A 26,619-nucleotide genomic window follows, 5' to 3' on the forward strand; every position below is an offset into this window, starting at 1 on the left:
TTTTGTTTGTATGCAATTTTGGGATGGAGGCACACTACTCAGATGGGAGATCCAGATCACACCCCCCTTTTTTCCTATAGGCAATGCCCCAATGTTCCCACTAATGTGAAACAAAGACTCATGCAACTGTACTTGCTCTTAAGGGTGCACTTTACCCCAGCCACACAACAGGTATCCTAGACTCCCTTATGTGTGGAAAGTGTTCCAAAGATCATGGGAATTTTATCCACTTAACTTGATGTTCCAAGTTCCACCTTTACTGGGTGGGAGTGCTGAATTCCATAAATTCGGTGTTCTAAACCTCCATTCCACTTGACCCTAATCTGTGAATTTTGGGCATATTGGATGATTTTTAATTGCCGGCCCCCATGAAAGAGGCGGTAGCCAGAGCTCTTTCAAGCCTGGAGGGTAATACTCCAAACCTGGAAGTTTATAGATGCTCCTTCACACAAAGATAGGATACAGTATATGAGGGAAACCCTAAGATTAGAGAAGTTTATCAACACGGGGGCCGCCCCCGTAAGTTCAAAAAATGAAAAGTCAGCAGTTACAAAAAAATTAGCTGGAAGATCTGAAAAGAAGTGGGGGGTTGGGTACCTGCTAAATAAAAAAAAAATCCAAATAAGGGGGGGGGAGGAAGAGCGAAACTTCGCCCTCTGGGTGTGCAACATATCTGGACTGCTTTGGGTGATAGCAGCATTTTCAGATGTACTAAGTTTTATAAACAGGGATCTGAGCCTTTCCCTTCTGTACAGTGTGTTTTGGTGCATGTTAACCCTAGCTGATGTGGCTTTTTTCTCTTGATACTGCTGTTTTCATGTTAGAGATGCCTAATTTCTCAACTTTGCATGGGTGTATGAAATGAACAGCATGTCTCTTACACGTTGTGTGGGATACATTTGCTATTTAAATCTGCGACGAAGCTGAGCAGCATCACACCAGCACTGGAACTCATCCAGCCCCAGAAGAGGGGTCAGGCTCAAACTCGTCACCATCTGTCCAGACGTTATTCAGAATTGTGGGTGTTGACAAATGCCACAGGATGATCCTGCCTCTTTGAAAGTTAGCAAAAAGGTTTCCCATAGAGTAGCATAAATCAAGAACAGGGATATTTAACTGTAGAGCACCTCAACATCCAGTAATTCTATTTTAAGATTGACATAAGTTAACATGTTATGGTATTTTTTTTATTTTTTATTACAGTTCATTGTTTATTCAAGTCCATTTCCTAAAACCCAGCTTCAAATACGGTAATAAAAACAATAAACTAGCCCAAGTGTTGTAAGAAAAGCTGCTCTTGTTGCAATATGACTGATCTAGAACCTGGGAAGACGTGATCAAAAAACATCATCAAAAGTTGCGCATGAAAAAAACAAAAAATAAACTCAACATTGGGGTTGCTCTGGAATAGCATTTTCGAGCCAAAACTTTTGTCTCAGTTTTAAACTTAATAAGAATAAATGTATAAAGTTTTTGCTCTACCTGCGACCCCATTAGGAAAGAATTACTTTCCTTCTGATTCCTGTGACAATGAAACAGTAAATGAGGGAAGTAGCTGTCATTGAGACAGGAGCACATAACCTGATGGAGGTTCTAGCCCTTCTTTACCTTACTGAAAGAGGTGAGAAGAATTTCCCATGGCTTCCTGTCCAGAACAGGAGATCTCACTAGTGGGAACACAGGCGCCACATGACAAAGGTTCTACCACTTAGCCACTCTTGTCTTAACACGATTTCAGCTAGTATAAATACCCTAATCTTTATATTAGCTGCCTATAGTTTTCTTTCTTTTTTTTGTGTTCGATAAAAAAAAAGAAATTGAAATTAGATTGGCTCTTGACTATTGAGAGCATTTATCCTCTTAAGGCCCGTACACACGTACCGATCGTCGGCATACAAACGTCGGTGGACGAAGGATCTGCCGATTGTACGCGTGTTAGTATGGTGCCTCCGACAGATGTCTGCGCACAATCCGCGGACAAAAGTCTTTCGTGCAAACATGAAAATATTTGTATGCCGACACCAGAACGGACGATTGTTCGCCTGTCAGTACACAATTCGGCCGACAGACCGCAGATTTGCAAGACTGGGCATGCTCAGAAAATAGAAAACACAGGGAAAGTTAACCATTACATGACATCACTTCTGCAGTCGGCGGACAAAATTCTTGTGCTGTCCTTGTGCTGTCTTTGCACTTTTCAGCAGACACCGACATCCCGGGGAGAAAAGAGGAACATTTGTAAGCCGACCATCGGTACGTGTGTACGGGGCTTTACACTACTACATTGTCACACACACTGGTGGACTCTGTACCATAAATAGTTGTGTTTTAAGTTGCTGATAGACCTTAGGAAATGATCACCATATGTGTAGGCCATCTCCTCTGTTATGCCAAGTTTCATATAACAGATTGTTCCACAAACAATGATGACTTTTCATTCTGAAAACCTTTGCATAATATATGTCTCTAAACAAAACATAACAAAAGGGTGAAAAGATCTAGTGCATTACCAAATGGCAATTGTATAAAGAGGTTGTAAACCTCCAAAAAAAAAAAAAAAATGAAAGACAAAGGCATAATGAGCTAGTATGCATCGCATACTAGCTCATTATGAAATACATACCTTAGAACGAAGCCCCCGAAATGCCGCCCGCACACCGCTGACACGGCTGACATGTTAACCCGTCTTCCTTCCGGGTTTGCGTCCTCTGTCCATCTGATTGGCCAGAGCCGCAATGACGGCAGCCATTCTTCAGAGTAAAAATCTCCTAAAGGGTGCACGTTTAGGAGATATTTACAGTACCTATAGGTAAGCCTTATTATAGATGTTGCAGAGCTAGCAATCACTCAGACGTACATGTGCGGACAAAAAAAAGTGCAGCGCCATATATATATATATATATATATATATATATATATATATATATATATATATATATATATAACCTTAAAGTCCAGAATTCTGAAAGATGAAAGAAAATAAAAAAAAAGTCTCAAGTAGAAAGTGCAAAATGATGACACCAATATTAGTGTTCTAGATCTTCTCACAAGTGCTTCAGTGATCTCCCATCGCCCATGGACGAAGTGAAAACTCACCACAATGAGTGACTGCCACTACAGCAGGATAACTACCTTAGTCAGCATGGTGCTCATACACAGATCATTGGAATATAGGAATTCCCAGGACATCTCTTTAAGAGCCTCCAACTCTAAATAAATAAAGCTAACCAGGCGCCAAGAGAAGATTCTAATAGTATAGTACTTTTCATGTAAAAAACATATAGACAGCACATGCAGGACAATGAATCATATTCCTCACATCTTAAAGCCGCTGTGGACCTGGAATCAAGCAGTGGCGTGACGTCGGCACCAATTTCTTATACTGAAGCACTGATCTACTGCTTTTCAGTGCTAGCAGCCTAAACAAGTATTTTTTCACAACGCAGCTGTTATTGTTTTTTTTTTTATAGCACTCAGATGTACTAGCTGTTGTGTATCTAAGGACAAGCCCTCTTCCTCAGAGCATACATGCTATGCTCTGAGGAAGAGTGCTTGGCTTCTTGAAATGCGTTGGCATGTGCGTCTGAGTGAGTCCTCAGACCTGACTGTCACCTGGGTTTTGCTTTCTCAACACCTTAAGCCAATTGGCTGATTGTGAGTATGTTTTTGACGTTTGTCTTTTATTAAATTATCATTTGGTAATGCACTAGGCCTCTGCACCCTTTTTTTGTTTTTTGTTCAGAGAAAAATGTCCCCAGTTGGAAGGGGGCAGCACTGATGCATTACCAGTGAATGATTGTGATGAGGTCCTTATATGAAGACTTACAGGTCCTTCTCAGAAAATTAGCATATTGTGATAAAGTTCATTATTTTCTGTAATGTACTGATAAACATTAGACTTTCATATATTTTAGATTCATTACACACAACTGAAGTAGTGCAAGCCTTTTATTGTTTTAATATTGATGATTTTGGCATACAGCTCATGAAAACCCAAAATTCCTATCTAAAAAAATTAGCATATTTCATCCGACCAATAAAAAAAAAGTGTTTTTAATACAAAAAAAGTCAACCTTCAAATAATTATGTTCAGTTATGCGCTCAATACTTGGTCGGGAATCCTTTTGCAGAAATGACTGCTTCAATGCGGTGTGGCATGGAGGCAATCAGCCTGTGGCACTGCTGAGGTGTTATGGAGGCCCAGGATGCTTCGATAGCGGCCTTGAGCTTATCCGGAGTGTTGGGTCTTGCGTCTCTCAACTTTCTTTTCACAACATCCCACAGATTCTCTATGGGGTTCAGCTCAGGAGAGCTGGCAGGCCAATTGAGCACAGTAATACCATGGTCAGTAAACCATTTACCAGTGGTTTTGGCACTGTGAGCAGGTGCCAGGTCGTGCTGAAAAATGAAATCTTCATCTCCATAAAGCTTTTCAGCAGATGGAAGCATGAAGTGCTCCAAAATCTCCTGATAGCTAGCTTCATTGACCCTGCCCTTGATAAAACACAGTGGACCAACACCAGCAGCTGACATGGCACCCCAGACCATCACTGACTGTGGGTACTTGACACTGGACTTCAGGCATTTTGGCATTTCCCTCTCCCCAGTCTTCCTCCAGACTCTGGCACCTTGATTTCCGAATGACATGCAAAATTTGCTTTCATCCGAAAAAAGTACTTTGGACCACTGAGCAACACTCCAGTGCTGCTTCTCTGTAGCCCAGGTCAGGTGCTTCTGCCGCTGTTTCTGGTTCAAAAAGTGGCTTGACCTGGGGAATGTGGCACCTGTAGCCCATTTCCTGCACACGCCTGTACACGTGGCTTTAGATGTTTCTACTCCAGACTCAGTCCACTGCTTCCGCAGGTCCCCCAAGGTCTGGAATCGGTCCTTCTCCACAATCTTCCTCAGGGTCCGGTCACCTCTTCTCGTTGTGCAGCGTTTTCTGCCACACTTTTTCCTTCCCACAGACTTCCCACTGAGGTGCCTTGATACAGCACTCTGGGAACAGCCTATTCCTTCAGAAATTTCTTTCTTTGTCTTACCCTCTTGCTTGAGGGTGTCAATGATGGCCTTCTGGACAGCAGTTAGGTCGGCAGTCTTACCCATGATTGCGGTTTTGAGTAATGAACCAGGCTGGGAGTTTTTAAAAGCCTCAGGAATCTTTTGCAGGTGTTTAGAGTTAATTAGTTGATTCAGATGATTAGGTTAATAGCTCGTTTAGAGAACCTTTTCATGATATGCTAATTTTTTGAGATAGGAATTTTGTTTTTTCATGAGCTGTATGCCAAAATCATCAATATTAAAACAATAAAAGGCTTGCACTACTTCAGTTGTGTGTAATGAATCTAAAATATATGAAAGTCTAAGGTTTATCAGTACATTACAGAAAATAATGAACTTTATCACAATATGCTAATTTTTTGAGAAGGACCTGTATATCTCGATCTCTAAAATACCTTAGAGTTATGGTGTTAACATTGTGGATTCACCTGCTTGCAATAAATACATGTTCAGGGATGCCAAGTACTACCAAAACTGGTTTTATCTTAGTGCGTAATATGTGCAATTCTTTGATTATCCTACTACGGCAAGATTGATATCCGAAAAGATTACTTGAGGGGGGAAATAAAAGAAAAATAAAGTTCCAACAATGGTTTTCCTGTAAAATGGCTCTGTGGCAAATATTGTTTCAATAAACAAAATAAAAATAATGCTGTTTCCATTGACAAATGGTAAACTCTAAACTGAGTGTTGTAGACCCCTTTCTTATCTATGTTTTTTTAGATCATGTGGTTTATGCAAAGTCTTATGTGAATACAGTGGGTTGTTTTACCAAATTTGGAGAGTGCAAAATCTGGTGCTGCTGTGCATGGTAGCCAATCAGCTTCTAACTTCAGCTTGTTTGATTATTTGACAAAAAAAAAAAAGCCCTGGAAGCTGATTGGTTTCTATGCAGAGCTGCACCAGATTTTGCACTCTCCAGTTTTTAGTAAATCAACCCTAGAATATATTTCAAATGGAGGTTGTATTACGTCTGGACTGTAGTGTGCAGGAATGCACCCACCTTATTTCTCCAGCAAGCTTTTCCAATTTGTCTTGATCTCACATTGCTTGAGCTTGCTTCATTATATTCTGCAGGCTGTAGCCAGTGTCCAAGACTGAGGATGTTTATTGATTGCACATCGGCGGAAGAGAAATGCCTTATGTCTTTATTAGCATATAGTTAGTGTTGACCTTTGTTCTTCTGCAAAGCGACAACATGGTTTTGCTGAGCTCAGAAGAAGAGTCGGGCTTGGCGCTGGACTGCGGTAATGGCGCTGGCTGTCACTCACACCAGATAAAAGTGTGAAAGAGTGCTTCGCAGAACAAACAGTGTGCTGTTGCAGACTGTGCTTTAACGTGCACTTGTTTTGCTTTTTTAAACTTATATACTGAACATAGGTTTTTTCCCCCCCCCAATAACTAATCGGAGCATTTCTTCAATTTGCCACCCTGCACTTGCTAGAACAGGATTGGTTTCTGTGGACATCATGGAAAAAATATAGCAGGATCACATGGGCTCTGTGATCATTGCAGGCAGAAGGACGAACGTCTGTGTTTAAATTAGCCGTCCATCCTTTTCTCTCAGCGGGTAGATATTGAGGGTGTCAGGCGGCAATTGGAGCCACCTGACACACGTGCCTGCTTCCCCGCTGACAATCGGGGTGGGAGCGCACCGCCTAGCTCCTCCCAGGCAGATGATGCTTATCGACATGATTTTGCCTGGGAGAGCCACTCTGCCACTTTAAATAGACAGTAACCTGACGGCAAGTGGTTAAAATGTACAGTACAAAGAACTTTTATTTATAGACCATGGGTTATATGTAGGCTGCCTTCAGGTGACTGGACAATGACAAAAAAAAGCTTTGTTAGGGCCGCTACTACTTCACATTCATATGAGCCTACCCAGTCCATGCCATTACACAGAGTGGCCCTAACCACCTATTCTGGGGTTCCCTGCTGGTGCTCATGGCTCCTCCTCTTCTGAGTGTGCCCCATAGCAATTCTCGTTCACAGACACAGACAGTGAGGCTCGGCAGCACCCTGCCATCTTCTTCTTCACATGTTTTGACTGACAGCAGCAGGAGCCAATAGCCGCTGCCTTAGCAAAGCCTGTGAGACCAGGACATGGGAGGAGAGAGCCGCTACAGAAAGGCACAGAGCTGGATTGAGTGAGGTGTATGAGGGATGAGGGAATGCATTAGGGTAAATAACGTTTAGATTTTAGAACCACTTTGTAAAGGTTGAGGGGATATGGCCTGTAATAGGAAGCAAAAGATGAGACTTGACCACCTTTTCCTGAGACGCCTACTGCTGTAATATCCTATCTGAAAACTTGCCTCTTTGGGTCCAGTTATCTACTACACCTTCTGAATCCCTGGGGTGTGAAATTTTGCCTGCCAAACACCTTCCAGATGTAGCAGTGTGTCTTGAAAAGTTCCCTCAGACAGAGACAAATGGTGGTACATCAGCCTCTGGGGACATTAATCCTCCTTCCCCCATGGCTGTTCCAGCATTCCCAAAGATGATCAAAGCACTGGAAGCCATTTCTGTCTCACAGACCACATTCACTTCTAGAATCAAAGAGGTCAAATTTGAATTAATGTAGCATCAAGATGACCTTGGAATTGTGGGCCTACCCGAGAAAGCAAAGAGGGTTCAGACCCTTCAGGAGCTTTTAATCTGTACTGATGGGAAGGAGCAGTTTACTGCTACATTTGCAATAGAGTGGGCAAGCCACTTCTCTCCTTGCCAACCACCTTTCAGGGCCCCTCAGACTTTTATGGCTAAGCTCCTGCACTACAAAAAATGGGATACCGTGTTTGGGCTCACTAAAGAAAAGGGAAACATTTTCTTTCTTTCAAAATATCTTTCTCTTACGTCCTCCGACAGTCGCCGCCTCTTCATATTCGTCACAATGGGGTAATTGACCTTTCTCCGTAGGAGTAGCTAGGCAACAGAATATGTCAATATTAAAGCTTTTAACATATCCCACCCCCAGGGGGTGGTCCCCTCAGTCAATACCCTCCTACTTCCTGTATCCATACCTCAGTTTCATTGACTAGCTGTTAGGAGTTAGCTGGCTGTTTCTGTGCTGGGGCATTTTTGTCTCAGCCTTTATCTTCTTTTTGATTTTATTTGAGTGTTTTTTCTCTCTCTTTACTTGGCTGTTACTTTTGTCAGCATTAGTTAGTTCTTCTGATGAAGAGGATCGTGCGGGCTGGGTCTCGGGCTGGCCCCCCTGGTCGCAGGTTGTGGGCCAGTGGCTTCCCAGCCTGCCATTGAGCGTTCAGTCAGGTATTTTTCCTGGCATATGTGAACGACCCATCCCTGTTCGCTGCAGGGATGCTGTGGTGAGGTGGCTACCTCACTAGACGCCATGCGGTTTCGCACCGCAGTTCTACTGCGTCCTGGCTGTGACTCTCCCTGTCCCATTTGCAGTGGCTTGATCGCTTGTGCGGGTTCCCCACGCCATTTAGAAGGTAAGTGTACTCTGTGTGGGGACCTGTCTGTTTAGTGGGTGTCAGTCTGGGACTGTGTAACCCTGCATGTCTGTTTCACACTGTTGGGCTCCCTGTCTGTTTTCATGCTGCTGTGGGCTGCAAGGAGGGGGGCTGTTGTACACTGTTCAGTGTTAAAACTGTGTGATTATCTGTGTGACATGCTGTATGCTTGTAGGGCATGATTTTATACATGTTGGTGCATACATGCGGCGGCCGCTGCTGCGGTCCGCCATTTTATTAATAGCTGCAGGCATATGCTGGCCATTTTTATGTGCTAGGAGCGGCGTTTTTGGCGCCAAGCGCCGCCATTTTGGCGGCGATCGCTCGGGCCACATGTCAGCGCTGCATGCTCTGCCTTTGCTAGTCCCTCACTGGCGGCCATGTTTGTGGAGCCTTCCATAGGCTTTATAGGAGCGGTCTGTGTTACATCGCTTCCTTTACCCTGAGAACAGCGATCGGTGCAGCAGCCTGAGTAGTCTCTCCAGGTTTATCTTCCTTATCCCTGTATTCCTTGCCTATGTTTTGTGTTTCTCCCTGTGTGGGTCGGTGTGTGCTGTGTGTGCGGTGGGCTGCGCTCGCCGCGATATTAAAGGCACAGTGCTCCTTTTTTTCCTACACACTTTTGGGGGCATGGATTCTCAGGAAAGCAAATTTTTTCCCACCTTAGTGGGGGGCCAGGGGACTGCTGCTGCTTCCCCCGCGGGGGATGTTTTGGCTACTGTCGTGGCTAACCTTGCTGCTCAGGTGCAGATGCTTGTGGCTGCTCAATCCACAAAACGGCCCAGGTTTTCAATTTCCTCTGATTCAGAGGGCGATGGTGATGGGGCTGCTATGGCTGGGGTCACCTTGTCGGGGTCCCGCTCGTCCCTGGACCTTGTGGGGTCTGCAGGGGAGGCAGAAGTTGAAGGGGTTGATAATTCCCCCCCCTGGCTCGTCTGAAGAGCTTGCACTCATGGATGAATTGGTTGCTTCTATCAAACAAACACTGCATTTGCAGGATGAACCATGTCGTCCTGCCGTCCTGGCCTCTTATGGGACGCAGCGAAGACGCAAATCATTGCAGATTTTTCCTTGCACTGAGGATTTTCAGCGCGCTGTTAGTGAACAATGGCGCAATATACGGAAGCCTTCTGCTGTGCCGAGTAGGTTCAAGCTGTGTTATCCTTTCACGCCCGCTACTGATGAACGTTGGTGTGTGCCACCTCCGGTGGATCACGCGGTGGCAGTTTTGAATAAGTCCACTGCGATTCCTGCTGAGAATACCCCGGTGTTCCGGGATGTCACGGACATGAGGCTGGAGTCTCTTGCCCGCCATACTTACTCGGTTACCGGTTCCATACTGGAAGCTATTTTTGCTTCACTTATGGCAGCTCAGGCTGTCGCGGATTGGACGCAGGTGCTTAGGCGCGTCCTGGTGGCTGACTCTGCCCCTCCGGCGACGTTGGCTATGGTGGATCAAATCCATCAGGGTGTCATGTATTTGTGTGATGCGGACTTGGATATAGTCCCGTTGGCTGCACGTGTGCACAGCGTGGCGGTGTTGTCGCGCCGCCTGATTTGGCTGAAGTGTTGGTCTGTGGACCAATCTTCTCGCATAACCTTGGCTAATCTACCCTATACGGGATCTCGCCTTTTTGGCGAACCCTTGGATACGCTGATGAAAGGGATCACGGGTGGTAAGAGCACGCTCTTGCCCCAATCCCACGAGGCTGGGTTTTCTCATGGTAAGAGGCATGCTTCTTTTAGACCCTCTCAGGGGTCCTTTCGTGCCTTTCGGTCGCACTATGAGGGCAAACCATTCAGAGGTCAAGGCTCCCAAAAGAAGCCGTGGACAGGTAAGCAGAAGTCCGGCCAGTCCGGATCCGCTGCCCATAACAATGCGGCCTGAAGGGGCGCCCTCACCCAGTTCTGGGGTGGGGGGACGTTTGCTCGGTTTTCTTCAACCCTGGCTGGCCCGCGTTCGGGACAGGTGGGTTCAGGAAATCGTTCGATCTGGCTACAAGATCGAGTTTCTCTCTCGGCCGGCGAGCAGATTTTTTCCCTCAAATCTTCAGGGGGTTCTATTCCAATCTGTTCACTGTGCCCAGGAAGGAGGGCAAGGTACGTCCAATTCTGGACTTAAAAGCTCTGAACCGCTTTGTGCGGGTTCGCAAGTTCCGCATGGAATCCCTGCGGTCGGTGGTGGCTGCCCTGGTTCCGGGGGAATTCATGGCCTCCATCGACTTGAAGGATGCGTACCTTCACATTCCGATGTTCGAGGGTCATCAGAGGTACCTTCGATTCGCCATTGCGGAGGTTCATTACCAATTTGTGGCGCTACCCTTTGGTCTCGCTTCGGCTCCACGGGTGTTCACCAAGGTGCTTGCACTGGTTCTAGCTTTGTTGAGAGCCCAGGGCATCTCTGTCCTGGGGTATCTGGACGACATTCTGGTTCGGTCTGCAACCAGCCAGGGTCTGGTGAAGGACCTGTCCGTCATGATGCAAACTCTACAGGAGTTTGGTTGGACGATGAACTTTCCAAAATCGACGCTGTGCCCGTCGGTTCGTCTTCCCTACCTGGGAATGATCCTGGACTCGGTCCAGGCGAAGGTCTTCCTACCGGACGACAAGCTCAGGACACTTCAGGAAGAAGTCACGTCCCTCAGGGACGTTCCTTGCTCGTCACTCCGGACGTGCATGCGATGTTTGGGATTGATGGTCTCGGCGCTTCGCCCAGTTTTCATACGCGGGGTCTCCAAGCGGAGATCCTGTCCAGGTGGGACGGGCAACCGCAATCTCTGGATCTTCAGATTTCATTGAGTCTTCGTACCAGAAGGGATCCTCTGTGGTGGCTACAGTCCCCGGCGGTGTCGGGGGGCAAGTCTTTTCGTCCTTTCTCATGGACGGTGATCACCACGGATGCCAGCCTGTCGGGCTGGGGTGATGTTCTGGGCGTTCTGTCCGCCCAGGGCACTTGGTCGGAGGAGGAATTCCTCCCTTCCGATCAACATTCTGGAATTGCGAGCGATAAATCTCTGCCTTCGACGTTGGACGGACAGGCTGCAGGGCCGTCCGGTTCGGGTGCAGACGGACGATGCCACGGCGGTGGCCTACATCAACCAACAAGGGGGCACCAGGAGTGCCCGAGCGGCTCGGGAAGTGGCCGACATTCTGTCTTGGGCCAAGACACGCGTCCCGGCGATAACAGCGGTTCACATTCCGGGGGTGGAGAACGGGCAGGCGGATTATCTGAGTTGCCAGACCCTGGACCAGTGAGAATGGTCCCTCCACCCGGATGTCTTCCAGATGTTGTGCGCGAAGTGGGGTCTTCCGGAGGTAGACCTGTTCGTGTCTCGTCTGAACAACAAGGTGGAAAGGTTCGTGGCAAGGACGCGCGATCCTCGGGCAGACGTTTCGGACGCGTTGGTAGCTCCGTGGCATCAGTATCGACTGATGTATGCATTTCCACCGATTCAACTGCTGTCCAGGTTCCTTCGCAGGTTGACCTCGGAACCGCACACGGTGATTCTAGTGGCACCGGACTGGCCTCGCCGGTCTTGGTACGCAGACCTCGCGAATCTGGCGGTCGACGCTCCGTGGCGTCTGCCTCTTCGAGAAGATCTTCTGTCTCAAGGACCGATATTCCATCCTGATTTACAGTCGCTGGCTCTGAGGCCTGGCTGTTGAAACCGAGGTCCTGAAGGATAGGGGTCTCTCCCCTGAGGTCATTCACACTTTGGTCAACGCAAGGAAGTCTTCCTCGGGGAAAGTCTACTACCGTACTTGGAAGGCCTATTTTGCCTGGTGTGAGTCCAGGGGGTATCCCCCTCGCTCATACTCGGTGTCTAGGGTGTTGTCTTTCCTTCAAACGGGTGTGGACCAGCGTTTGGCGTTGGCTACGATCAAGGGCCAGGTTTCTGCGCTGGCCGTTCTTTTTCAACGCCCTGTGGCGTCTAACCCCTTGGTTAGCACTTTTGTTCAAGGGGTGCGACATCTGGTCCCTCCTAGGAGGGTACCTTTGCCTCCATGGGACTTGAACCTTGTTCTGTCCGTGTTGCAACACGCTCCTTTTGAACAGATCAGGAAGATCTCGTTGTCTATGTTGTCCAAGAAGGTCGCGTTTTTGGTGGCGATCACTTCGGCTCGCAGGGTGTCGGAGCTGGCAGCTTTGTCCTGCAGATCTCCGTATTTGGTCATTCACTTGGATAAGGTGGTCTTGCGACCTAACCCTTCTTTTCTTCCGAAGAGGATCTCGGAATTTCACCTCGATGAGGACATTGTCTTGCCTTCGCTCTGCGCGAAGCCTAAACATCCGAAGGAGGTGGATTTGCACTCCCTGGATGTTGTTCGGGCGATCGGGGTTTACCTGAAATCGACGGAATCTTTTCGCAAGTCGGATTCTTTATTTGTCCTTCCAGAGGGACCTCGGAAGGGCATGGCGGCGTCGGCTTCTACCATCGCCAAATGGATCAGACAGACCATTGAACAGGCCTATGCTCTGAAGGGGAAAGTTCCCCCTATGCCTGTGAAGGCGCACTCTACCAGATCTCTGAGTACGTTTTGGGCCTGTCAGCATCGGGCTTCTGTGGCCCGGGTGTGTAAGGCGACTTGGTCGTCCGTTCACACCTTCTCAAAATTCTACAAAGTGGATGTTCAGGCATCGGCAGATGCTTTCTTTGACCGCACGGTTCTTAGTGCGGCAGTACCTTAGGGTCCCTTGTTTTTGGGCCCTTGGCTGTTTGGGATGTCGTTTATCCCTAGGTTATTTGTTTTTTCTCCTGTTGAGCAAGTTTTTTTCATGCTACCCAGCTGGTTTCCTTCCTTGGGTAAGGTTCCTTTGTTTCTGCTGTGGAGACTGCGTTGCCTTAGGCGCGGCTGCGTTTCCCACCCCTCATGTTTGCACTGCTTTGGGACGTCCCCATTGTGACGAATATGAAGAGGCGGCGACTGTCGGAGGACGTAAGAGAAAACGGAATTTTTGTAAAATCTTACCTGTAAAATTCCTTTCTCTGAGTCCTCCGACAGTCGCCGCCCCCGCCCCTCTTTTGGGGTTTGGTTATATACTCTACTGCTATTCTACTGAAACTGAGGTATGGATACAGGAAGTAGGAGGGTATTGACTGAGGGGACCACCCCCTGGGGGTGGGATATGTTAAAAGCTTTAATATTGACATATTCTGTTGCCTAGCTACTCCTACGGAGAAAGGTCAATTACCCCATTGTGACGAATATGAAGAGGCGGCGACTGTCGGAGGACTCAGAGAAAGGAATTTTACAGGTAAGATTTTACAAAAATTCCGTTTTTATCTTCCTGGACTTTTCCACCAAAGTCGAATGCCGGCATTCTGAATTCACATGGGTTAAAGTGGTTGTAAAGCTAATAGGTTTTTTACCTAAATGCATTCCAACCGCTAAGCTGTGGTGCATAGAAATTAACAATCACTTTGTGACAGTAGTAAAAAAAAAAAAAAAAATTCAAACCTTGCCTTTGCCTTTCATTGTAAAAATGCAAGACACTGCTGGACGACTTGCAGTGTTGTCCAAAAAACACAATCGCCCTACATTAAATGTATATATTCATAGAGGATGCCCTCAAAAATGTTTATCGCAAGAGGCTTGCTTTTGTTTTCCATGGGTCCTAATACTGGCAGTAATTCAAAAATCCTTTTGGAACTACATTCCACGCTACATTTGTAGCTGATGTTGACACGGTTATTTATTCGCAAAGCTAATGCAGATATAATAGACAGGCATGGGTTGTTATAAATGTATTAATGCATACAAGCAATGCGTAGAGCAAAACTGAAGGAAAAGCAAACTGCCTACTTGTTACTGGATTTCACACTCACCTCCAATTGTTGTGTGACAGTTACTGTTTACGTCTTTGTAATTGCAGCCACTGTAATGTTCTTTAGTAATCTGTACTATCTTTTATAGCTAAATACTCAAAATAAACATTTTCTTTTTAAGTTTTTACAGTATGTGAAGGTAGGACATGTGTAATTGGTGGCAAAAGTATGCAGAAATGGAAGCTCAGATGCATATATCAATCTGTTGGGTTCCTTGAGGGCCCTTAGAGATTGCAAGGTGACTTTAAGTGGTTGTACAGGCAGAAGGTTTTCATCTTAATGCATTTAGTGCATTAAGATTAAAAAAAAAAAAAAAAAAACACGTGTGTGCAGCAGCCCCCCTAATACTTACCTGAGCCCCATCTCAATCCAGCGATGTGCACGAGAATCTCGGCTGCCCTGGACAATGTCAGCTGTCAATAAAAGTCAGTAAGTAAATGAGGAGAGAGTGGGTGGGGCTAAGCCATTGCTCTCTGTTGGAAAAAAGCAGCGGCTTGGCTGAGGTGCCCCCATAGCAAACTGCTTGCTGTGGGGGCAGGAGGGAGGGGCCAGGAGCGCCAACGAGGGACCCTAGAAGAGGAGGATCTGGGCTGCTCTGTGCAAAACCACTGCACAGAGCAGGTAAGTATGACATGCTTTTTTTTTTTTAAACAAAAAAATAGACTTTATTATCACATTTAATCTCCAACATGTGCTCAAACTAGATGTATCAGTTTTGGGAAGCGTTCCCTTTAATCCCTTTCATCCTAGGGTTTGGTTGGTGGCAGTTTACACCTATTAATTTTATCTTGATTTTTTTTAAATTTCTAATATTTATTTATTTCACATACTCCATAGCGCTGGTCATCTCCGTTTTAATATATGTTCCCTTTAATACCCAGTTATTGTTTTATCAGTTCAATATGTACTCAACATGTGAATTATATCATTTTCTTTGTGTTTGAACCCTGTGATTTTCAGCTTCGAAAGATCCAAATAGTAATCCATGTGTCCTTACTCCTAGTTACATCGATGATGTCATTAGCCGTATAGATCGCATGTTTCCAGAGATGACCATCCACTTATCAAGACCCAATGGCTCGTCGGCTATGCTGCTGGTAAGCTCCATGTGCTGTTCAGCTAAACATGTTTTCTTCCTAATTTGGCTTCCATGATCTAACCCTTCATTGGTAAAGCTTTTAAGCTATTGATTATGCTCCCAAAGGGTCTGTTATTTGTGAAGCTTGGTGGGCCTAGTCTGTCCCTGGCCTTTTGTGGGTCATACATTATTTCTGTCCACCTGTGAGTTTGATGTGTTCCCTCCCCTTTTTGTGTTTTCTAGCTCTTCCTGTTACATTCCTCATAATATAAAATAAATCCAGCAAGGAGCATCGGAAACCCTTGTAATGGTATGCAGACCTGAGAAATTAGCAGGGAGATCTCACAAAGAGTCTCAAGATGTTTAAAAGCTACCGGGTGGACTGACCTTTTAAAATGAGTGCACACACACAGGGGCAGTGTGTGTACCTATATATATTTATACAAGAAGTAGTCTTTCCCATATGTTATGCCTTAACCACTTTACCACCGGAGGATTTTCCTGCTAAAAGACCAGGGGTTATTTTGCGATTTTTTACTGCGTGACTTTAACGGACAATCGCGCGGTCGTGCGACGCTGTACCTAAACGAATTTCACGTCCTTTTTTTCCCACAAACAGAGCTTTCTTTTGGTGGTATTTGATCACCTGTGCGATTTTTTGATCACGCGCTATAAACAAAAAAAGAGCGTAATTTTTGCAAAAACAACAATATTTTTCACTTTTTTTTATATGAAATTCCCCCAAAAAAAAATGTAAAAATCAAAATTTTTTAAAATTTTCGGCCAATTTGTTTTACGCTACCTATGTTTGGTAAAAAAAATCGCAAAAAGCGTATTTTGATTGGTTTGCGCAAAAGTTATCGCGTTTACTAACAAAGGGAAAGATTTTTGTCATTTTTGGTGTTTTTTTTTTTAACGAGTAATGGCGGCGATCTGCGATTTTTTTTTTGCGGTACTGCGACATTGCGGCGGACAGATCGGACCCTTGACTGACATTTTTGACACTTTTGGGGGTACCAGTGACATTACTGCAGTAATCAGTGCTATACATATGCACTGTTACTGCAAAAATGACACTGGCAGGGAAGGGGTTAACAGTATTGGACAGGGAGGGGTTAAGTGTGTCCTAGGGGCGTGATTCTAACTGTGTAGGGACAGGTCTACTAGTGTAAAAACAAAGATCAACAGTTCTACATAGTAGAACTGTTTGATCTTCACTTTTACACAGGGAGAACTGACAGGTGGCTTGTTTACACAAGCCGCTCTGTCTTTCTCCCGCTGTAGCGGCGATCGTAGTGTGACCGGCGGACATCGGGTCCGCCAGTCACACTCCCGCACTCCTCCGTGAACGAGCCGAGGCGGGCGCGCGCCTCGGCGGGCGCGCGCCCGCCCGCTATTGGCTCTGGAAGGAGTGACAGGCGAGCGACGTAGACCTACGTCACTCTGCCTGGCCGGGGCCGACTGCCGCAGTAAATATACTGTGCGCAGTCGGCAAGCGGTTAAATAACACTTCTAAGCACAGTTTGCATTTAAGCTTACCATATAATTTCACGTAAGTACTGTGTTAGAAAAACAAGGGTCCTTTCTCTGCTCAAACGCCAATGCCATAGCTTTTGTGGGAATATAAAAAAATCAGGATCTGGGTTTGTCCTGTTTAGCACATTGTAGCTGTAAAACGGTTGTAAAATCAGGGCAACAGTTCCACCTCACTTGAACCCTTGCAGTTTTTTTTCTTTTTGTATCATTGCAGTGTTGTAATGATAGACACACCTAGTGCTAAGATGAGCAATCTGACTTTAGCATAAGGTAGAAAAGCAGCTGCACCCAAGACTTTCAATTCTTTTAACATTTCGACCACAAAGGATGCATTTTAGGACTAGACCTTTAAGTGAACCTCTATCAGCTTACTCCACCTTGATCTTAGCTCCAGGTAATACAGAGGATACTGGTCAAATGCTTTGCCCCTGGGTCAGGTGGCTGCTTGAATGCTAGTTTTAGCTTTAAAGCACTTGTGCATCCCCAAAACCCAGGTTACGTATTAAACAGATATTAACCACAACTTCCATGGCCAGTATTTGGCCTTTCAGCTTCCTATTGGCTGCAAAATGGGATAAAGTGCATGTCAAATATAAACCCTTATACTGCTTTTTACTTAAGTTCATTTTAGGTGACGATTTGTAGGTAATAGTGCTTCCTTTTTTTTTTTCAAACCCGGGGCTGTGCAATGTGACAACACAGTTTCACTTTTTCCATAGTCACAGCACACCAGTGATTTCACAGCAGTGTGTCACAGGAAAACTAATTTTGCAAGTTGGCTAGTTAGATATGAGCCATTCAGACATTGGGAAAAATCTGTATTTGAAGATTTTCCTTCAGGAACCTCTGTAAAGGTTTTTTTTCAACCATTTTTTTGTAAACAGAACTGTGAAAAGTTCAGTATTTGTGAAAAGTATGTTAGATATGTATAGTATATACAGTATTATTATGTGAGCTAAAAGTCTCATTATACAGTATAACAATTTAAACTGATCTTGACTTTAAAGTTTTCAGCTTTTGACATTTTTACTAATTTGTCTGTGTGGCAATGATTTAGGCGTTTTGGTTAATTGAAGACTCTTCTACTTTGATAAGGGTCTCAGCAAAAGAGACATCCTCCACTCATCACATGATTTTGTAAATATGTAAAGCACTTTAGATCATAAGTTACATTAGTGTACCTTTCAGAAATTAGGGTAAATCATGGATAATAACACACAGCTAAGGGTGTAAAAGGCTTTCATGGACCTGGTCTCCTCATCACTCATTGTGGACAAGGAGGAAAAGGGGCCCCTAAAAGATCATTTTCTAGAATATTTATTGTTAGTGTATAGTGGCCCTTATTTTTTTTTTCTTTATTGACACTGACTTTCTTTTTACACATTTTAAAAAAATTGCTAAGAGTAAGAAAATATTTTGGGCAGAACATACTTTGAATGTCTCTCTTACCAAAACACCTTAGCTCCTATCAGTTCTTCATTTTTAGAGGTTAATTCCAATTTAATCCACCAATGCTACTGCCAAAAATGATATAAACGTAGAATGCAATGGACATTACATAATCCCGTACAGGATGAAATTGAAACTTGGGTTTGTATTCAGTTCTAATCGGATCTGTTTTAATCTAAGCACTGAATGTATGATTTCTATAACTAAACCAGTTGTGATGAGATAGCTTTACATACACTCTTAGTAGCTTGGCAGACAGTGACTAAACCCAAGTGACACCTTGCAGATTTTAGAAAGCGTTAATCCAAAGCTTGTGCAGATCATAACAGATGAACATCAGTTAAGTCAAGTTGCTAGGGATGCAGAACTTTAGGAGTGCAGTATCCAAAGATGTTCTAGTGCTTTCAGGGACTTTTCCTATGATTCCCATCTTTGCTGTTTCTCCTGGGTAACGGGGTATCTGTGTTTTAGTAAGCTGTCTTAGAAGTATCTTACTCTGAACAGTAAAGGGTGCTATGAAACCCAGAAGATTGTAAATGCGGTTTGAAGCAGGCAAAACTTTTCTTTACAAAATATTTCTTGAAGTGATTGTCACAAGTTGATATTTAAAATGTGAACGTATATTGTTTGACATCCTAAAGCAATCCAAGGCTATGTTGTGTAAGGGGACGATCCATTCCAAGCTCAAATCCCTTTACACTAGCAGCATTGTCAACAGAGGAAATGGCCTTATTACCATTGACCCGTAATGAAAATTGTGTGCCGCAGAGGCGACAGGGGAAAGTAGCCCTATGTCCACCCCTGAGAGTACAAGCCAGGGAAAAGGCTCATCTCGTCTCCAAACTAATGTGTGACCAATATCGTTTTTTTAATGCCGATTCCGATATTTTGGTCATCAGATATCGGTATCGGCCATGTAAAAAAATTTTTTTTTTTTTCTAAAGGTACTCTTGTGGAGAGATCTGTGGGTCTAAAAGACCCCAAACCCCTCCTCGGCACTGAAAAGCATTCAAAACACCAAGTTTGGCTGTTTTGAATGCTGTCAGTTTTTTTAATTCGGCGCCGAGTACCCAGAAGTGATGTCCTGGGTTTTTTACATGGAGACCGCGCATGCGCACTTGCGGCAGGGATACCGGCTTTCACGGGGACACATCTTTATGCTACACCAGGTCTTCTCTTTGGCGGCAGTGGTGGTAGGATGCCCGGATCTACCGGTGGGACGGGAGACCCAGGTGAGCCGTGGAAGGCAGCGGGAGGGGGGCGTCCCCTCCCGCTCCTTGTAATGACAGCCGAGCAGCTTCTCAGCCGCATCGGTTGTCATTACAAGTCAGCCGACCGTCGGCTATAGACACCGGTACCAGGGTGATGCCTCTAGCTGCAGGCATCACCCCAGGACATGCATTTTCCCTAAATATCGCCAATATCGTTAACCTCAGGGGGCGATTCCGATATATCAGGGAAAGTGCATACATCGGTGTTGCCGATAATCGGTCTATCTCTACTCCAAACAACTGTTAGGCAAAGGATAAATCCCATTAAGCGGTACATCAGTGCAGACCCACTGCTATTAGAATGAATGGCAGTCTCAGCCTGTGCTCCTGCCAGGCAATGTCTCCAACGCGTTTTAGTCCACCCCTTCGGATTGAATCCTCCTACTTTACAGTCGCTGGCTTTGATGGCTTGGCTGTTGAACGCTAGGTGCTGAAAGATAGGGGTTTATCTGAGTCAGTGATTCCTACGCTGTTGAAAACTGGGAAATCTACCTCTAGTAAGATCTGCCATCATACGTGGAAGGCATACATTGCGTGGTGTGAGTATCTTGGGGGTTCTTCCTCGCTCCTTCTCGGTGGTTTGGATCTTGACCTTCCTTCAACGGGGGGTTGAACAGAAATTGGCCTTGAGTACCATCAGGGGTCGGCTTTGGCAGTCTTCTTCCGATGAACTTTGGCCACACTCCCTGGTGCGTACCTTTCTTCAGGGTGTCCGACCTTGGTTCCTCCGGTGCGGGCTCCCTTGTCGCCTTTGGGAACTTAATTTGGTGCTTTCAGCCCTACAGAAGCCTCCTTTTGAAAATATTCGGGAGATTCCCCTGCTTACGCTGTCCCAGAAGGAGGCCTCTGTTCGCAGGGTGTCGGAACTGGCAGAGTTACCCTGTCGTTCATCTTACCTGGTGATTCACAGAGATGAGGTGGTTCTTCACCCCTGTTTGTCGTCCCTTCCAAAGGTTGTCTCTGATTTTCATTTGAATAAGAACATTGTGTTGCCTTCCCTGTGTCCCAGGCCTAAACATCCGAAGGAAATTGCCTTGCATGCCTTGGATGTGGCCCGAGCAATTAGGGTGTACCCGGCAGCTACCGAGTCTTTTAGGAAGTCAGAATCTTTGTGTTCACGGATTGACCTCGGAAAGGGTTGTCCGCTTCCTCTGTGACCATTTCCAGATGGATCAGACAGACGGTGGTTCAGGCCTATTCCATTAGGAGGGGGTTAGGTTCCTCCTTTACCAGGCTACTGTTTAAGAGGACCTGATCCTCTTTGAGGGTATTTTTTTTTCAGGTGGGCTCCAGTTTGGTTGAGCTCCTTTTGCCTGGTTGGCTGTTTAGCCTTGGGAATTTTTTGTTGTTCCCATCCCTCATGTTTAACACTGCTTTGGGACATCCCAGTAGTTATGAATATCAGTAGCTGTGTCTGTCAATGAACGAAAGAGAAAATGGGATTTTTGACTTGCTTTAAAATCCATGTCTCTGATGTTCATTGACGGACACAGCACCCACCCCTCTATGTATACCCCCTGGGACTGCCGATGGGTTTAGCCAGAATTCTTTTATGCCTAGTGTCCTACTCCTGTAAGGTCCTTTTACACGATGCACCGTCCGACGAGCTCCGTTTTCCGCTCACCAGGGGATCGATCCGCCGATCCTCGCTGAGCAGGCGGATTACAGCTCCGTCTCCACTCCGTGTGCAGAGACAGAGCTGTCAGATCCCCACTGTCCTCTATGGGGAGATTGGATGAGAACAGACCGCCTGTCCGTTCTCATCCAATCCCATCCACCAGACGGATGGAAAATAGGGTTTCCATCACTCCGGATTTCACGGACCGGATCGGAATTGGATAGCAGCAGGTGTCAGCGGAGATGTCTCCGCTGACATCTGCTGCCCCATAGGGGATGCATGGAGCATCCGATCCGGTCCGCCTGAAAAACCGGCAGGCGGATCGGATCGCCCATGTGAAAGGGGCCGTAGGGGACAGTATAACCCAATGGTTATGAATATCAGGAGCTGGGTCCGTCAATTAACATCAGAGAAATGGATTTTACACTAAGTCAAAAATCGAACTTTTCACAATGTCGGCTGCTTCAGCGTTTTTAGATCTTTTTGTCGGATGTTACTATGGTATACTGAAGTATAATTACAAGTGTTTCAGAAGGGTCAAAGGCGTTTGACAATTACATTAAGTTTATGCAAAGAGTACATTTTTCAGTGTTGACTCTTCTTTTCCAAGACCTCTGCAATTCGCCCTGGCATGCTGTCAATCAACTTCTGGGCCACATCCTGACTGATGGCAGCCTATTCTTGCATAATCAATGCTTGGCGTTATTCAGAATTTGTGGGGGGTTTTTTGTTCACCCGCCTCTTAAGTATTGAAACAAGTTCTCATTGAGTCTGGGGAGTTTCCTGGCATGGACCCAAAATTTTGATGTTTTGTTCCCCAAGCCACTTTTCACTTATCACTTTTGCCTTATGGCAAGGTGCTCCAATCATGCTGGAAAAGCCATTGTTCGTCACCAAACTGTTCTTGGATGGTTGGGAAAAGTTGCTCTCATAGGTTGTTTTTGTACCATTCTTTTTTCATGGCTGTGTTCTTAGCTATAATTGTGAGTGAGCCCACTCCCTTGGCTGAGCGGCAACCCCACACATGAATCGTCTCAGGATGCTTTACTGTTGGCATGACACAGGACTGATGGTAGCGCTCACCTTTTCTTCTCTGGACAATGTTTTGTAAGAAAATGTAATAATAGCTCGCGCTCGTACTTTATTATGTCAGAATATTTATGCTGCTCTGAATATAACAGTGTCTATTTGTCAATAAGCAAAGATCTGTGAGGAAGGAGAATCTTCACTTATTTCCACAAATCAATATGTAGCGAATTCTTTAATTGATTAATTTCTTTTTAAAAGCATATACCAATCTTAGTGAGTACAGTCTACAGTATGGAATATATAAAAATATTTATTCACCAGACATGTATTCACAATATATGATCAAACAAGAAATGACACAAAAAGATAACTCTACAGAAAATACTAACTTCAAACAATCAATGCAATGTGATGTTTAGCTCAATAGTGAAAGTGAAAGCAAAACGAAAGCAAGATTACCATTTTCTCCAGGTATAGCATAAACCATAGGTAAGTATTCTACATAAGCAGACCACAATTGTCTGGGAATCGCATAGCCGAAAGTCATTCCACTGCAGATGGAGTGAGAATAAGCCATGCAAAACGGAAGACTTAAAATTGCAAATAATGCACTAAATCTGATATTAATAAAAATGTATAAAAACAAAAATCAGCTTTTTAGAGAAAAATCTACTATGGTTTATACGGCTGGGATTATAATCTTATTACCCTTAAATATGCAATATAAAACATATAAGGAAGGAAATAAACAATATTGAATAAAATCAAATAACACAGCAAGATTATATTTACCATACTTAAGATGGCTGCTAGCTTCAAATGGTCGTTACCAGAGTCCTAAGATGGATGCCTTTCTCAAGATGGTGGTAAGTGAGGGAGGAGTTTCGTTTGGCGTCCCTCAAAGTTTCAGATGAATGATGGAGCAAGATGGAGTATGTCTAAATGAGTCTATGTATGGATGTGAGTAGTGTGTGTGTTGCAAGTGTAAGGTGTGTTGACAGTAGTAATGTGTCCTGTCTCACATCTGGGTTCTTCTTTTATATGGTATGAACAAAGGGCTATAAAAATTACCATAAGTTAAACCCAGAGGGATGAAACATTATCCCCATTGGTTGGGATATTCTATACCTTAACTGGTGAGGTCATAGTCACACCTCTTCTAATAATTAACCCAATGTTTGATAATAAAATTAAATGATGATTTCTCTATATTTAAGAGTAATCATAAAACACAACATAAAAACTTGTCCATACTCTCAGTACATACATAAATGTCCATCTAATCTCCATCATTCACACTGGCAAGTAATGCCATTTCAATAATTCTATTTTCAATACAATATATATATATATATACTTATATTGGAAATATCTAAATTATCCCAAGACTGCATTTGGTATTATCTCCACAGGAGGCAGTATTGTACTGTTCATTAAATTCAGTATTAAAATACGTCATAACAGACAATAGCCCGCTATTCAAAAATAACCTTTTGACCTCTTGGCTGGTGAAAAGCCATTCATTATTTGAATTCTGCCATTACTGTCAGACATTTTGTCTGGCCTGTAGAATTTATATCACTTAGCCTAGTCCAAAGCAATTCTTATATAAACACTCCTACCACATGCCTTAAAATGAAGTAATTTAAGTGGAATTACTTTTACCTAAGTGAGATTTGTTATTCAGCAAGAATATAAACCCAACATATGGTATAACATTCCTAAATATGTATATGCCTTACATAATAGAATGACATAATTATTGCTAATATCTTCTCACACATAATAATGTATCTTAAAAATATATAGTCTAAATGAACCTATTGTTCATCTTTAGAATACAGACAATTAAAGAGATATCACCCCCTTAACATCTGGTATAGCGTCGGGCTGACTGAGTCTTATCTAAAAGAATGTCAGTTTTCCACTTATTTATGACAAAAGAAAATAGAAATATCTGCTGAAATTTTAAGACCCTATTGTAAGAGAAAGTTTGTTACATTTGTTAATCAAGTACATATGAACTCTCATTCACCTTTAAACAAGATGGACGCTGCACTGTTCAGCATCATAAGATGGAATATACATGGCTTTTTAAATCCATTTTTATTCTATTAGTTAATCACCCCCAATAATCCTGACAGTTTTTTTCCGGATGCCCCAAGCAATCAGAAAGGGGATCCAGCAGAGAAAATGACTATACCCCAGTCCTCAGCAGTCCAACCCTTGTACCTTTTGCAGAATATCACTCTGACCCTAATGTTTTTCCTGGAGAAATGTGGCTTCTTTGCTGCCCTTCTTGGCACCAGGCCATCCTCCAAAATCTTCGCCTCACTGTGCGTGCAGATGCACTCACACCTGCCGCCATTCCAGAGCAAAATCTGCACTGTTGGTTCCCCATTCCCGCAGCTGCATCAACTGTAGTAGATGGCCCTGGCACTTGCTGGACTTTCTTGGACACCCTGAAGCCTTCTTCACAATTGCAGTGGAAATGTTATTTTAATAGAATTAAGTTCAAATTCATGGCAAAGAGGGACTTTTCAATTAATTGCAATTCATCTGATCACTCTTCATAACATTCTATAGTATATGCAATTTACCTTCATAAAAACTTGAGGGAGCAGACTTGCAAGGTAATATTTGTGTCATTCCCAAAACTTTTCGCCACAGCTGTAGTACTAAACTGTCTCTCTCTAGATTTAGCTCATCAAATTCCTTTAATTTTTTCTGTGACTTTTTAGTGTTGTCCCGCTTTAAGATGTTAGTATGTTTAAAATGGAAGTTCAGTCAAACACTAACTATACTTAACATCTACTCTCATTCTAAGCCTATTCTATCTACCCGTAAAGGAAAGATCTGTATATTTACCTAGGCTGAGAGTGCACCAGTTCGGTCACATGATCGGGACTGGCTTCAGTGAAGGGCAGAGATCGCCAACAGATGCAGAGCCTGGGTGATGACGTCACTCGTAGGCTTACCATAAGGTATCACTTGTCCCTGAAGCCAGTGCTGAGACTCAATCATGAGACTGGACTGGATCGACCTCAGAATAGGCAAGAATACAGCTTTTTCCATTTTGTGGGGTAGATAGAGTGAGCGTAGAGTGGGGGTGAAAGTTGATTTAAAGCAGTTCTTTGGTCAGGTTTAAAAACAAAGTCAGCAGCTACAAATAGGAGGGGGGGGGGGGGAGATGAAAGAACATTTGTGTATAGTTAAAAAATATTGCAAATACCTTTTGCTTTTCTTGTATAAGTGGTCACATACACTTTGTTCTTAGCTGCATAAGCTTAGAGAGCTGGGGAGGAAGAAACAGCATCACACTAGTCTTCCCAGTAAATGGCTGTGCAGGGGGCATGTGTCAGCAAAAGTTAATCATTGGAGGAGAGCAGATTGATTTCTCAGCACAGCTAGAAAACTGGCCATGCTGTGCTCTCATGCCTGGCGTGGTCAGATTTTAATAGGAAATCAGAGGGACTGACAGGGACACCAGGTATTTCACACAAAGGAAGGTTGGTTTAACAAAGTGTTTACCTTGTCTGCTTACTTCCTGGTCTGGAAAGATTACCGATTCATGCTGTGTTTCAGCCTCCACAGAAAATGTAATGTCTTGCTGTGACATTATGTTGACAATGAAGGCATTAACTGTCAGTCTCTAAGAAATGTATAAGTTACTTAGTTCTGTGTGTGTTGTGGAGCACAGACTGCTTTCTGTCTCCCTTTTCTGAGAAGGCAATATAAGCAGAAATTAGAATGGCATGTAGTAAAGCAGCCAGCTTCTACTGTATACAAGGTGTGTCTAAAAAGTTTGGTGAAATGGTTTTTAGAAAACAAAACAGAAGATGCAAACAAATTGCCTTTATTGGCCTTCAAAATAATCGCCATTCTTCAGAACACACAAAGACATGGAATCTCTAGAGGTTTCCATCCGTTTTGCTTTCTGTTCATCTGTCAGCTTGTGTGGCACAAACTGAGAGCAGATCTTCCACTTACCTGAATCTTCGTGGACGATGGTGCGCACCGTGTCCTTGCTAATTCCCAATTCCTCCACCATCAATCGTAGAGTCAGTCCATGATTCTGCTTGTCGATGGCCAACCTGAAAGTGGTTTCCTTCCCGTGCAAAAGCATTTGAGCCTGTTGTAAACACAATTTCTACTCATGGCTTCCGTCCTGTACGCTTGCACCAACATTTCATAGTTGCATAGTTTGTGAGGTTGAAAAAAGACATCAGTCCATCCAGTTCAACCTATGATGTGTGTGTGTGTTTGC

At 44.3% G+C, this 26,619-nt stretch overlaps 1 protein-coding gene across 1 annotated transcript in view; it reads left to right on the forward strand.

Moving 5' to 3' along the window:
* MED27 (mediator complex subunit 27) overlaps positions 1-26,619 on the forward strand; it is a 550,125-nt gene that overhangs the window by 323,803 nt on the left and 199,703 nt on the right. The window contains exon 4 of the mRNA XM_082263750.1: positions 15,375-15,468. Within this exon, the coding sequence (XP_082119876.1) occupies positions 15,375-15,468 (94 nt within the window). The remainder of the gene's footprint in view (positions 1-15,374; positions 15,469-26,619) is intronic.

The sequence above is a fragment of the Pelophylax lessonae genome (assembly GCF_965119305.1).
Source record: "Pelophylax lessonae genome assembly, chromosome: 7".
NCBI lineage: Eukaryota > Metazoa > Chordata > Amphibia > Anura > Ranidae > Pelophylax > Pelophylax lessonae.